This window comes from Hibiscus syriacus, unplaced genomic scaffold (assembly GCF_006381635.1).
Source record: "Hibiscus syriacus cultivar Baekdansim isolate YM2019G1 unplaced genomic scaffold, ASM638163v2 tig00110392_pilon, whole genome shotgun sequence".
Taxonomy (NCBI): Eukaryota; Viridiplantae; Streptophyta; class Magnoliopsida; order Malvales; family Malvaceae; genus Hibiscus; species Hibiscus syriacus.
The window spans coordinates 747,620-762,893 of record NW_024062720.1 but is presented as its reverse complement, the minus strand read 5'-3'; the positions used below and the strand labels follow the sequence as shown (position 1 = coordinate 762,893).

The 15,274-nt window shown below is 36.2% G+C and overlaps 2 protein-coding genes across 3 annotated transcripts; one reads left to right on the top strand and one right to left on the bottom strand.

The window, feature by feature from the left end:
• The first annotated feature begins 690 nt into the window (after positions 1-690).
• On the top strand, positions 691-2,741 carry LOC120123332 (9-cis-epoxycarotenoid dioxygenase NCED1, chloroplastic-like). The gene has a single exon (XM_039142256.1). It carries the CDS (start codon positions 716-718, stop codon positions 2,438-2,440), a length of 1,725 nt encoding a protein of 574 aa, XP_038998187.1. The 5' UTR covers positions 691-715; the 3' UTR covers positions 2,441-2,741.
• Positions 2,742-6,390: 3,649 nt separating this feature from the next.
• Positions 6,391-12,252, bottom strand: LOC120123252 ((S)-2-hydroxy-acid oxidase GLO1-like). Of its 2 annotated transcripts, XM_039142169.1 has the most exons (12): positions 12,132-12,252; positions 11,487-11,650; positions 11,273-11,397; positions 10,937-10,983; positions 10,722-10,799; positions 10,490-10,614; positions 10,332-10,398; positions 10,156-10,218; positions 10,009-10,078; positions 9,825-9,925; positions 9,640-9,744; positions 6,391-6,740 (listed from the first exon to the last, which is right to left on the bottom strand). In XM_039142169.1, exons 2-12 carry the CDS (start codon positions 11,621-11,623, stop codon positions 6,558-6,560), a joined length of 1,101 nt encoding a protein of 366 aa, XP_038998100.1. In that variant the 5' UTR covers positions 11,624-11,650; positions 12,132-12,252; the 3' UTR covers positions 6,391-6,557. The 2 variants fall into 2 exon arrangements, with proteins under 2 accessions (XP_038998100.1, XP_038998101.1); XM_039142170.1 differs by lacking the exons at positions 6,391-6,740; positions 12,132-12,252 and adding an exon at positions 9,075-9,386 and having other exon boundaries at positions 11,483-11,598.
• Positions 12,253-15,274: the final 3,022 nt, after the last annotated feature.

Sequence of the window (15,274 nt, the reverse complement as noted above, 5' to 3'; positions counted from 1 at the left end):
TTGCAGCCTGCATTTAGCATCAATTTGACTCCTAATTTTTAACTCTTTTCAATTTAATCCTCCTTAATATTTTTTTTTTAAATTTAATACCTTGATTTTTATTTTATTTTATTTTATCTTGTTTAACATTAATTTTGCTTTGTTTTTAGAAAATTTCAAATTGATCAAAGGTAAGTAATTCATATCGAATTTTTAAATTTTAATTTCAATTGTAATTTTTGCTATTAAGACAACCGATAAATCAAATTGGTACTGAAAGGGCAGTACAAGGGTGTTAATCCTTCATTGATTGTAATCGACTCCCGAATCCGACTAACTTCTGGAAAATCGTAGATTAGATAAATGGTAAGTTAAGGTGTTCGATCAACCTAATTTTAAATGATCGGTGGTGGCTCCAACACATCAATTTAAGTCAGAACCCGATTCTGTATCTACCCGAAAGACGGTTATGACACCTTATTTTATTTTAAAATCACTTTTCATTTTTATTTTTAAATTTCCTACAAAAATGCAACATGTGGTGTTCTCCTACACGTGTCTTCGGCATTGTTGCCACTTCGTTTTTCTATATATACAGTCTTCTCTCTCCCACCATAACTCACTTCACCAATAACCAATCCAAGTCCCTCTCAATTCCCATTCAAAGATCGAAACTTTACATTGCCAAATCACCACTCACCATTTCACTGCAAATAACCACTAATCAGCAGCACCAATGGCTTCCTCTCTGAATTTGGGTTCTATTCCTTCTTCCTCTATACATCTCCAATGGCCTTGTAGAAAGCCCAACATTGCCTGCTCTTTACAAACTCCCTCCATTCTTCATTTGCCTAAACAATCATCGCCTGATTACTCTGATCACACTTGTTCCACCGTGAATACTCAGCCCCAGCAATGGAATCCTTTTCAAAGAGCGGCGGCTATGGCTTTAGACGTGGTGGAGAATGCTTTGGTTTCTCACGAGCGTCACCATCCTCTTCCCAAAACAGCTGACCCCATTGTTCAAATATCTGGAAACTTTGCTCCTGTACCGGACCAACCGGTCAAGCGTAGGCTCCCTGTTACCGGAACAATCCCGGAATGCATAAAAGGAGTCTACGTTCGAAACGGAGCCAACCCGCTTCACGAACCCGTCGCCGGTCATCATTTCTTCGATGGGGATGGGATGGTTCATGCGGTTCAGTTAAAAAATGGTTCAGCTAGCTATGCTTGTAGGTTCACTGAGACCAACCGTTTCGTTCAAGAACTAGCTTTGGGGCGTCCGGTTTTCCCCAAGGCCATCGGTGAACTCCATGGCCACTCCGGAATAGCTAGACTGTTGCTTTTCTATGCTCGTGGCTTATTTGGTCTTGTTGATCCGAGCCATGGCACCGGCGTTGCAAACGCTGGACTTGTTTATTTCAATGGTCATCTCCTTGCCATGTCTGAAGATGATTTGCCTTACCATGTTCGTGTCACTAAATCAGGGGACTTGGAAACCGTTGGCCGATATGATTTTGATGGTCAGTTGAAATCTACAATGATTGCTCACCCTAAAGTTGATCCTCAAACGGGTGAATTGTTTACTCTTAGCTATGATGTTATCCAAAAGCCGTATCTTAAGTACTTTCGGTTCTCGCCGGACGGTAAGAAATCTCCCAACGTCGAAATTCCAGTTGACGGTCCAACAATGATCCACGATTTTGCCATCACCGAGAACTTTGTAGTGATCCCTGACCAGCAAGTGGTGTTCAAATTGCTTGAAATGATTCATGGTGGCTCACCGGTTGTTTATGACAAGAACAAGATGTCGAGGTTTGGGATATTGGCGAAGAATGCCACTGATGCTTCGGGGATCAAGTGGATTGAGGCACCTGATTGCTTTTGTTTCCATCTTTGGAATGCTTGGGAAGAGCCAGAAACTGATGAAGTTGTTGTAATTGGCTCTTGCTTGACACCCCCGGACTCCATTTTCAATGAATGTGATGAGAGTCTCAAGAGCGTTCTATCCGAAATCCGATTGAATTTGAGGACTGGCAAATCGACACGCCGCCCCATCATTTCGGATTCTGAACAAGTTAACTTGGAGGCAGGGATGGTTAACCGAAACTTGCTCGGAAGAAAAACCATGTTTGCATATTTAGCTCTTGCCGAGCCGTGGCCTAAAGTGTCAGGGTTTGCCAAAGTTGATCTCTCAACCGGACAAGTTAAAAAATACATCTATGGAGACCAAAGGTATGGCGGTGAGCCTTTGTTCTTTCCTCGAAACCCCAATTCCGAGAACGAAGATGACGGTTACATCCTGGCCTTTGTTCACGACGAGAAGACCTGGAAATCGGAACTGCAGATTGTGAATGCCATGAATTTACAGTTAGAAGCCAAAGTGAAGCTTCCATCTCGAGTTCCATATGGTTTTCACGGAACATTCATAAGCTCCAAGGACTTGGAGAAGCAGGCCTAATTCAACCTCAATAGCCTTGTTATCGTCAATTTTTCTAGATGATTTAACAGGTTAAAAGGAAGAGAGATTTACCATAGGGATGTTTGCATATACTCCCCGGAATCTCTAACCCTGTTTTTTTAGGGTAGTCCTTTGGTTTATTTCAATATGAAAGCCTTAAAGAGACCAGCTTGTAGCTTTTGTGTATAGGAAATATTGAAGCTCAGCTGATCCTTGTTTATTCTTTTACTTGTGTGCATAGATTACATGGAGTTATGTATACATTGTGTAATTTCACTGTAATTCTCTGTTTTGTTGTAAATATATATGCATTCCATATCTTTGCTACAATTACTTAATCTTTGATCTGCAAAAAGTGCATGGTTATTTTGTAAAGAACGTCCGTAGAATTTAGAACATTGAACAAACGAGAAAGCAGCACAGTTAAATGTTAAATCATTTTAAGGATTGGTTCAAAAAAGACAGATTTGGGATTGGACCCCTTTTTTAAGTCATCAAATCCGTTGACTGATAACCCTTTTGCCAGTTTTCGAGTTTTAACTGATCCGCTGCAAACCCTGAAGTTGATAGTTCCGACATCGTCTCGCTTTTTTCATTCATATTGGAAATAGACACGAGTATATGATCCTATATGGAAAGAACTCGGGAAAAGAAATTGAACATACTCGTGCAGGACACATATCTATAACCAAAATTTATTCTTAAATCGAGATAAAATTGGTGGAAACATATGATAGGTGGTGCAAGGTTCATCTGCTAACCAATCAGAGCTAGAAACATCATGGAGGGAAGAATTAAGCACCTAACGTATTGAACAATGAGTCAGATATTTCAAATGGAGAGCAAAAAGAGTGATTTGACTCAACTTGTCCATTCCTCTAAGTTGGAGAGACGGTGGCTCTTTTTCCCTGAAAGCAAGTCAACTTGCATAGCCATCTGATCTTGTTTTAGAGCTCGAATAATTCAGATACCTTAGTGAAAGTGGGTTTCCTACAGATAGTTTCAGAAATAAAAATATCATAACTAAACAGTCACACTAAGAAATATCAAAGATATTTTATTGATTAGAATTGTAGATGATAAGATGGAGTTGACGCGATAATATTTAGCACCTTGTAGCCATGCCATTTGCTGATGAAGACTCTTAACTTTTTCCGGAAATTCGATCCTTGGCTGAGTGAATGCAATGTTTAGCACCTTGTAGCCATGCCATTTGCTGATGAAGACTCGGAACTTTTCTCCAGAAACTCGATCCTTGGCCGAGTAAATGCAATGTTTGGTATTCATATTCGGCATAAAACTCAATTATTGGGGGGCAGTGTGTGGGGGTGCAGGGGGCATGGGGAGAGCTTTAAGCTTTTCTAGACATATTATTACTAGTGCTGCAATGGTTTGAGTGTTGTCCATACATCCATTACAAAGTTTTTCTTTTTCAATATGAAATGAAGTAATGTGATTCCTCTGTTGTTATTTTACTGTTTCGGTTTTCGTTTAGGTCGATATTCGCAGCTGATGTTTATCATAATCGACAATTGCACATTCATTATTGCGATAAACAGAACCAAGGCAGCTTCATATGAGGTTCTGTCCCATTTGGCTACTCTGCAAATAACAATCATAACTATCTTTTCTTTGCCTTTTCCTGATGAAGCTGTCTATATAGCAATGGTCTGCTCATAAAAGATAAATTCGTATGCTTCATCTTGAATTCATCCATTAATGCAATAACTGCGACAGCATCTAGCAGAAACTATGTCTTAGTTTAAAGAAAGAATATACGGTGAAGGCAGAAGTAGCCATGATCATCATTACAGAAGTTTTAACTCATTCAAACAGAAATATTATGCTTAAAGGAAAAAGGCGTGCAATGTGTTGAAGACATCATGATTGATTTATGCAATAATGTGTTGCAGATGTTGATACTTCGAGCAGTGCATTTATAGCCTAGGGTCGGGAAGACCGCTGAGTGTCCCAGTCAGTCACAAAGTGTTGACGGGTGATTTCTTCACGCAGCATCGAAAGCACTTTCCTCACACCAGTTTCACCCTCAGCAGCCAATGAGAACACCACCGGTCGTCCAATCTGGGATTAAGACCATTACAGAACAAGTGTCTACTCAGAACTTGTGCCATTTAGTATAACTCAGAGAACTATTTGTCTATGCTAAGCAGTACTTTCAACTACTGTGCCAAAATGCAATGCATGTCTAATGCCTTTCCTGTGCTAAGCAGTATAACACAGAACTTTTGTCTATGCTATGCAGTACTTTCAACTACTGTGCCAAAATGCAATGCATGTCTGATGCCTTTCCATGAGGCAGTCTTATACTTACAAATATACCAGAGGCTCCCAGTGCTAAAGCTTTGTTGTAATGCATGTCTAATGCCTTTCCATGAGGCAGTACTTGTTTATTCTTTTACTTGTGTGCATAGATTATATGGAGTTATGTATACATTGTGTAATTTCACTGTAATTCTTTGTTTTGTTGTAAATATATATGCATTCCATATCTTTGCTACAATTACTTAATCTTTGATCTCCTAAAAGTGCATGGTTATTTTGGAAAGAACATCAGTAGAATTTAGAACATTGAACAAACGAGAAAGCAGCACAGTTAAATGTTAAATCATTTTAAGGATTGGTTCAAAAAAGACAGATTTGGGATTGGACCCCTTTTTTAAGTCATCAAATCTGTTGACTGATAACCCTTTTGCCAGTTTTCGAGTTTTAACTGGTCCGCTGCAAACCCTGAAGTTGATAGTTCCGACATCGTCTCGCTTTTGTCATTCATATTGGAAATAGATACGAGTATATGATCCTATATGGAAAGAACTCGGGAAAAGAAATTGAACATACTCGTGCAGGACACATATCTATAACCAAAATTTATTCTTAAATCGAGATAAAATTGGTGGCAACATATGATAGGTGGTGCAAGGTTCATCTGCTAACCAATCAGAGCTAGAAACATCACGAGGGAAGAATTAAGCACCTCAAGTATTGAACAATGAGTCAGATATTTCAAATGGGGAGTAAAAAGAGTGATTTGACTCAACTTGTCCATTCCTCTAAGTTGGAGAGATGATGGGTCTTTTTCCCTGAAAGCAAGTCAACATACATAGCCAAATGATCTTGTTTTAGAGCTCGAATAATTCAGTTAACCTTAGTGAAAGTAGGTTTCCTACAGATAGTTTCAAAAATAAAAATATCATAACTCAACAGTCACACTTAGAAATATCAAAGATATTTTATTGATTATAATTGTAGATGATAAGATGGAGTTGACGCGATAATATTTAGCACCTTGTAGCCATGCCATTTGCTGATGAAGACTCGAACTTTTTCCGGAAACTCGATCCTTGGCTGAGTGAATGCGCAATGTTTAGCACCTTGTAGCCATGCCATTTGCTGATGAAGACTCGGAATTATTTTCCAGAAACTCGATCCTTGGCTGAGTAAATGCAATGTTTGGTATCCATTTTCGGCATAAACTCAATTATTGGGGGGCAGGGTGTGGGGAGAGCTTTAAGCTTTTCTAGACATATTATTACTAGTGCTGCAATGGTTTGAGTGTTGTCCATACATCCATTACAAAGTTTTTCTTTTTCAATATGAAATGAAGTAATGTGATTCCACTGTTGTTATTTTACTGTTTCGGTTTTCGTTTAGGTCAATATTCGCAGCTGATGTTTATCATAATCGACAATTGCACATTCATTATTGCGATAAACAGAACCAAGGCAGCTTCATAAGAGGTTCTGTCCCATTTGGCTACTCTGCAAATAACAATCATAACTATCATTTCTTTGCCTTATCCTGATGAAGCTGTCTATATAGCAATAGTCTGCTCATAAAAGATAATTTCGTACGCTTCATCTTGAATTCATCCATTAATGCAATAACTGCGACAGCATCAAGCAGAAACTATGTCTTAGTTTAAAGAAAGAATATACGGTGAAGGCAGAAGTAGCCATGATCATCATTACAGAAGTTTTAACTCATTCAAACAGAAATATTATGCTTAAAGGAAAAAGGCGTGCAATGTGTTGAAGACATCATGATTGATTTATTGAATAATGTGTTGCGATGTTGATACTTCGAGCAGTGCATTTATAGCCTAGGGTCGGGAAGACCGCTGAGTGTCCCAGTCAGTCACAATGTGTTGACGGGTGATTTCTTTGAGGGAACGACAACCACTCAGCGCCATGGTTAGTTCAAAATCTTCACGCAGCATCGAAAGCACTTTCCTCACACCAGTTTCTCCCTCAGCAGCCAATGAGAACACCACTGGTCGTCCAATCTGGGATTAAGACCATTACAGAACAAGTCTCTACTCAGAACTTGTGCCATTTAGTATAACACAGAGAACTATTTGTCTATGCTAAGCAGTACTTTCAACTACTGTGCCAAAATGCAATGCATGTCTGATGCCTTTCCATGAGGCAGTCTTATACTTACAAATATACCAAAGGTTCCCAGTGCTAAAGCTTTGTTGTAATGCATGTCTAATGCCTTTCCATGAGGCAGTACTTGTTTATTCTTTTACTTGTGTGCATAGATTACATGGAGTTATGTATACATTGTGTAATTTCACTGTAATTCTCTGTTTTGTTGTAAATATATATGCATTCCATATCTTTGCTACAATTACTTAATCTTTGATCTCCTAAAAGTGCATGGTTATTTTGGAAAAAACATCAGTAGAATTTAGAACATTGAACAAATGAGAAAGCAGCACAGTTAAATGTTAAATCAATTTAAGGAATGGTTCAAAAAAGACAGATTTGGGATTGGACCCCTTTTTTAAGTCATCAAATCTGTTAACTGATAACCCTTTTTCCAGTTTTCGAGTTTTAACTGATCCGCTGCAAACCCTGAAGTTGATAGTTCCGACATCGTCTCGTGTTTGTCATTCATATTGGAAATAGATACGAGTATATGATCCTATATGGAAAGAACTCGGGAAAAGAAATTGAACATACTCGTGCAGGACACATATCTATAACCAAAATTTATTCTTAAATCGAGATAAAATTGGTGGCAACATATGATAGGCGGTGCAAGGTTCATCTGCTAACCAATCAGAGCTAGAAACATCATGGAGGGAAGAATTAAGCACCTAAAGTATTGAACAATGAGTCAGATATTTCAAATGGGGAGCAAAAAGAGTGATTTGACTCATCTTGTCCATTCCTCTAAGTTGGAGAGATGATGGCTCTTTTTCCCTGAAAGCAAGTCAACTTACATAGCCAAATGATCTTGTTTTAGAGCTCGAATAATTCAAATAACCTTAGTGAAAGTAGGTTTCCTACAGATAGTTTCTGAAATAAAAATATCATAACTCAACAGTCACACTTAGAAATATCAAAGATATTTTATTGATTAGAATTGTAGATGATAAGATGAAGTTGACGCGATAATATTTATCACCTTGTAGCCATGCCATTTGCTGATGAAGACTCGAACTTTTTCCGGAAACTCGATCCTTGGCTGAGTGAATGCAATGTTTAGCACCTTGTAGCCATGCCATTTGCTGATGAAGACTCGAACTTTTTCCGGAAACTCGATCCTTGGCTGAGTGAATGCAATGTTTAGCACCTTGTAGCCATGCCATTTGCTGATGAAGACTCGGAACTTTTTTCCGGAAACTCGATCCTTGACTGAGTAAGTGCAATGGTTGGTGTCCATTTTCGGCATAAAACTCAATTATTGGGGGGCAGTGTGTTGGGGTGTGGGGGCATGGGGAGAGCTTTAAGCTTTTCTAGACATATTATTACTAGTGCTGCAATGGTTTGAGTGTTGTCCATACATCCATTACAAAGTTTTTCTTTTTCAATATGAAATGAAGTAATATGATTCCACTGTTATTTTACTGTTTCGGTTTTCGTTTAGGTCGATATTCGCCGCTGATGTTTATCATAATCGACAATTGCACATTCATTATTGCGATAAACAGAACCAAGGCAGCTTCATATGAGGTTCTGTCCCATTTGGCCACTCTGCAAATAACAATCATAACTATCTTTTCTTTGTCTTATCCTGATGAAGCTGTCTATATAGCAATGGTCTGCTCATAAAATATAAATTCGTATGCTTCATCTTGAATCCATCCATTAATGCAATAAACTGAACCACAATGAGCAGCTTCATATGAGGTTCCGTCCCAATTCCCATTGTGCTACTTTGCATATAACAATCATAGCCATCTTTTCTTGCCTCTATCCTGATGAAGCTGTCTATAAAGCAATGTCCAGCCTATAAAAGATAAATTCATACGCTTCATCTCGAATTTCTCTCACAGTTACATGTCTTATCATGAAATGCAAATAATTCATACAAAAATGGTTGACAAGTAACATTATTCACAAAAAAAAAGCACTTCTAAATCGTGGAAGTTCCAAGGATGCATATCTTTACTAGTTGATGTGTTTTAATCTTCAAGCTGACATAGCTATGTGTATTTATGATAGAAACTTGCAGATATTTTGCTTTACTTGGTTTCATTTTTCCTACTTGTAAACTATCGGTTCTGTTATCCGCATTAACTTCGACGTCATCTAGCAGAAACTCTGTCTTAGTTTAAAGAAAGAATATACGGTGAAGGCAGAAGTAGCCATGATCATCATTACAGAAATTTTAACTCATTCAAACAGAAATATTATGCTTAAAGGAAAAAGGCGTGCAATGTGTTGAAGACATCATGATTGATTTATGCAATAATGTGTTTCAGATATTGATACTTCGAGCCATGCATTTATAGCCTAGGGGCGGGAAGACCTCTAGGAGTGTCCCAGTCAGTCACAATGTGTTGACGGGTGATTTCTTTGAGGGAACGACAACCAATCAGCGCCATGGTTAGTTCAAACTCTTCACGAAGCATCGAAAGCACTTTACTCACACCAGCTTCTCCCTCAGCAGCCAATGAGAACACCACCGGTCGTCCAATCTGGGATTAAGACCATTACAGGACAAGTCTCTACTCAGAACTTGTGCCATTTAGTAAAACACAGAGAACTATTTGTCTATGCTAAGCAGTACTTTCAACTACTGTGCCAAAATGCAATGCATGTCTAATGCCTTTCCATTGCTAAGCAGTATAGCACAGAGAACTTTTTGTCTATGCTAAGCAGTACTTTCAACTACTGCGCCAAAATGCAATGCATGTCTAATGCCTTTCCATGAGGCAGTCTTATACTTACAAATACACCGGAGGCTCCCAGTGCTAAAGCTTTGAAAACATCGGTTCCACGCCTAACACCACCATCCAAGAAGACCGGCACCCGCCCTTGTGCAGCCTTCACAACCTGGAATTGGAGTATTTGTCAAAAATGCTATTTTGGTATTGTTTTCTCATGTTAGAACAAGTCTGAAAGCTTTGGCATACCTCTTCCAGGGCCGTGATAGTGGCAGGAACGTAATCAAGCTGGCGAGCTCCGTGGTTGGAGACAATAATACCAGCTGCTCCAGCCTGTACCGCTATCCTTGCTGCGAGAGAAGCATAAGTAGTTTAAAAATCAGAACATGTTATCGAAATAGCCCGAGAAGAAGAGAAGTTCAACTCTTCTTACCATCTTCAGCAGTGAGTACACCCTTCACAAGAATTGGCAAGCTGGTAATTGTCTGAAGCCATTTCACAACCTATACGTAGCCGATAAAGTTTATTCAGCGTGCTGTTAATCGGGCATGGTCCAGCTGAGGACCATGCATATACATACCTTCCAGCTGAGGGTAGGATCGACTTGTCCAGCAACATATGAAGCAAGTCCTGAGTCATCAGCCTGCATGGCTCAGATGAACAAATTAAAATATTAGAAGAAACATAATCTCATCATTGGAATTTAAAGAATATAAAGTTATTTACTAGGTTGCAACAATTAAAATGACTACTCACCTTATCCATCTTGCCCAGGTCTAAACCTTCAAAGTTCTTCAATGTCAAAAATGGTGGGAGAGTGAACCTGTAAGAGAATATAATGCTAAGTTCAACTAACTGCGACATGAAATATTTCTGCTCGAAGGGACATTGAGAATTTGAAGGGATAATGTTACCTGTTCTTGATATCAGCTTCTCTGCGACCGAGCCTTGGATTATCAACTGTAAGAGCAATTGCCTTGAAACCAGCCCTTTCGGCTCTTTTCACGAGCTGTGCAACTACATTCCTCTCCTTGTATACCTGAAGGTTGGACACAAGAGATCAGTTATCACATAAAAAAACTTATCCCCATGAATGAATAGTTAGATTAAACTATTGGTTTTTAAGGAACATCATCTCAAACTTACATAGAGTTGGAAAAACCTAATGCCTGGTCCTGTTGAAGCAACCTCCTCAACACTAGAAGTGGCCCGTGAGGATAGTATCTGAAATAATCATTTAAACAGCACATTTATTCTTTTGTCAAAGATTGGCACTTACGATCTATATTACTTGGACTCTTCATTTTCTTCGTAAACAGTATAAAACATTGACATTAAAAAGTTGGAGTTTGAAGCCAAACCATAATGGTACCAGCTGCAGATGCAGCCCTGGCCGTTGCATACTCCCCTGTCAAAATTCGAGGGATCTCGTCATTAGTTTGTCGATCAAATTGCTTTCAGTGAAACCATGAAGGTTCACATTAAATCATGTTTAATGATGGATAAAAAAACTGATGAGATATACACATGATGTATATGATCCAATTCCAACTCTTCCTGTAAATGCAATAAGATCTACCATGATGAAAGAGGCTACAAAAGCAAGATTGTTAAACATAGCAATGCTCTTGAAGGAAGTGCTTATGTCCAATAGTGCATACATGTGAAAAGGAGGATACTCAATTAAAGTTCCATACCTTCAGGATGAGCCATTTTCTGCCTGGCAGTGGGGGCAATCATGATGGGTATTGATATCTTGAAACCCAAAACGGTGGTAGTCAGATCGATCTTGCTTACATCTATGAGAATCCGAGGACGAAACCTAAGCATTTGTAGGAATAAAGATGTCATTTGAAGGAGATCTAATAACCTAACGATGTTTTGCAATAAAAGATGAATAGACACGCTCACAGGATCCTCGAGAAAGCATTTCTGTTCTCCTGCAATGTCCACTGATCCTCAGCACCAGATGCATAGTAGTCATACACCATCTTTGGCAACTTTTCCTTTGCAATTGCCTCATACTCACTCACATTGGTTATCTCCATCTTTGCTCTTAAATTTTTAGTCTTTGTCTGCAATTTTTTTTTCTAAATCTTTTATATACAAATCCAGGTTAGTAAATAAAGGTAATCTATGTAACCCAGACTTGGTTAAGAGTAAGTGACGGATACGAATATATTCGAATCTTTTTAAGTTTTCTTGTTTATATACTTGGAGGATTAAACTCTCATGCCATATCCTAATATGTGGTGGATTGAGCTGAACATTAACTACACAAGCTGTGGTTCGCTATTAGGCCTTAAATAAGGTAATTATATTTCGTTTGTTTCCCGAGAAAATAAGAACTAAGGTAAGACCGGTTTCTTTGTATCATCACACAAGAAGGAAATGAGGAAAGAATAAAATACATAACGCAAACAAATTCAAAACACAGAATCATATGACAAAAAACATGAACATGAGGAAATATCACGTATAGAGAATCACAGAAGAATCATTAATAAAAACCGAAGTAAAGAAAAGAGATTGAACTAAAAGAAGAGAAAAGCATACCCTTTAGGTTACCAGATTATGCACCACAGTGCATGCAGAGAAACCAGTTAAAGAGATAAGCTCAAACTCTACTGTATATCTCAATGCAAGAAAAACAACACACAGATTGGCAATGACGAAAATACCAAAGGGTTTCTATATGAATCCGAAAGTTGACAAGAAAACAGTGGGGTACACGTAGCATGGATAAACCATACAAAAAAAAGAGAGAAAAAAACAAAGGGAAATTACAAGTTGAGTGGATGAGCATTTGGAGGTGAGGATTTGAGAGCAAATCCTGCTAAGAGTCATTGGGGAGCTCTCATCCACACACTGCGTTTCACAGCATTTCTTTGAGTATTATCGTATCTCATCCAAAATAAATAAATAAAAAGGATATGCAGGTTGAAGTATATTACCTATTTGGTATGCGAAGGATATGCACGCACAACAAGAAATTTCTATTATTATGACAAATCTAATTTTGCCAAAATTAATTTTGTCACAATTAGTAGTTTTTTTAACAAAATAAATAATCGCCTCATTAAATTAAAAATATATATACAATTATAAAAAAAAGTTAAAATCGTCATAATAATTTGTTACAATTAATAAATATGTATAACATATGGTAACATATGGTGACAAAATAAATTTTATTATGAATTTTTGTTACAAATGTTTTCCTCCATTTTTGACGCCAAATTAAAAGTATATAGTGACTAATTTTGTAACTAAAAGTTTTAGTAACTATGACATAAAAAAATTTCACAACAAATAATGAGATTTAGATTTGTTGTGACAAATTTTGTTTGTAATTATATTTTAATTATAGTGACAAAACGTATAGTCACAAATGATTATCTCCAATTTTTTTGTACAAAAACAAAATCATATAGTAACATGTTTTGTAACTATAAGCTATAATTATTGTTACAAAAAAGTTGTCACAACAAATAATGAGATTCAAGTTTTTAGTAAAAAACAATTTTTGTCGTTATATGTTTTAATTATAGTGACAAAATATATTGTCATAAAGATTTCCCTTCATATTTTTTTGCGCCAAAAAAGCCATATAGTGATAAATTTTGTAACTATAAGTGTTAATAATTATTACAAAAAACATTGTCAAAAAAAATAATGTTATTCACGTTTTTGTGACAAATTATATTTGTAGTTATAAATTTTAACTATAGTGATAGCATATATTGTCATAACTATTTTTTCTCAACTTTTTTTGTTTCAAAAGTTATATTGAAATTTTTATAATTATAATTTATAGTTATTGTTATAGAAAAAATTATCACATCAAATAATAAAATTCAAGTTTTTTGTAATAAATTATTTTTGTACTTATATATTTTAATCATTATGAAAAATTATACTATCATAACCATTTCTCCCTATTTTTTAGTGTAAAAAATGTTATATAGTAACACAATATATTGTCATAAAGATTTTTCTACATATTTTTTGTGCCAAAAAATCATATAGTAACAATTTTCGTAACTATAAGTGTTTATAATTATTACAAAAAAAATTGTCACAAAAAATAATGATATTCACATTTTTTGGCAAATTATACTTGTAGTTATAAATTTTAATTATAGTGATAACATATATTGTGATAAATATTTTTCTCCACTTTTTTGTTTCAAAAGTTTATATTGATAAGTTTCGTAATTATAATTTATAATTATTATTATTATAGAAAAAATTATCACATTAGATAATAAAATTAAGTTTTTTGTAATCAATTATTTTTGTAGTTATATATTTTAATCATTATGAAAAATTATACTATCAACAAAAATAAATAACTATAATATAGATAAAATATAATCAACAAAAAAATGCAAAATTAACTATAATATATATAAAAATAAATAAAAAAATAGCACCAAATTGCATTAAAAATAAATAACAGAAACATGAATGACCAAAATATAATTAACAAAAAACAGCATGCAAAATTAAAATAACTATCATATATAAATGACCATAATATAAAACAATAAAATTGATATTCTAAAATTTGAAATAAATAAAAAATAGAGAAATCATGTTACTAAAGTGTAAAAACTCGGCAAAGTTAAGGGGACTTATATGGCATTAAACCCTAAACTAGTGACTACAACGAAAAAAAGTGCTAAAATTACGTGGATCATTTGACGATTAATCCATAAAATAGGTGAACAAAGCAAGAAGATCCCATAAATAGGGGACCTGAAACGTGATTTACCCAAAATAATTAAAATAAAAACTCCTCCCCCGTTTATTATGCTTCACTCTCAACCTAACCTAAAAAACTAATATACTCTCAACTAGGGGTGTACAAAAAATCCGAATATCCGATTTTACGAAAAAAATATCCGAAACCGGATTTGGGAAAAACCGGTTTTTTTTAACCGGATCGGATTTTTTTAAACCGATTATTTTAACCAGTTTGGAGAAAAAAACCTAGACCGGTTTTTGACCGGATAAAAAACCGGTTTGAAAAAAATCGGTTAAAAAATCGGTTTTTATCCGGAAAAAAAAACCCGGTCTGGGTTTAAAAAACTAACCGTTAATATAGCCGTTGAGGGGATTTTGTGACCGTTTTTGACCTTTTTTTCTTTAAAAAATTACCATTTTACCACCCTAAACATATAAATAGGTTGGGGATGTATTTGGTTGATTACAAATTTCTCAAATCTTATTACACAACACTTTCTCTCAAATCTTATTTTTGTAATTTTTTATTCATCATGAGTAACACGGCTGAATCTTCCGTCGGGGGAAACCTTGAAGTCGTGAGAGTGATCGAACACACTCGAAACAAAGACATTTGGGATCACTACGATTTATGTGAGATGTCAAATGGCTCGAGGAGGGCGCGTTGTAAACTTTGTCTAAAGTTTCTTGCATCGGAAGGAAACACAACGTTGAAGAACCATTTGACAAAATCATGCAAGGCACTTCGCTCAAGATCGGATCCTAGTCAATCGAATCTTACACCGCAAGGTGGTGTTTTTGTTTACGACAACGAAAAATTACGAGAAGCGTTTACAAAGTTCGTGATTACAAAAGCATTGCCGTTCGACCACTTTGATGATGAAGATTTCACGACAACAATTCAACAACTAATGCAACCACGTTATACTCAAGTAAGTCGTACTACCCTT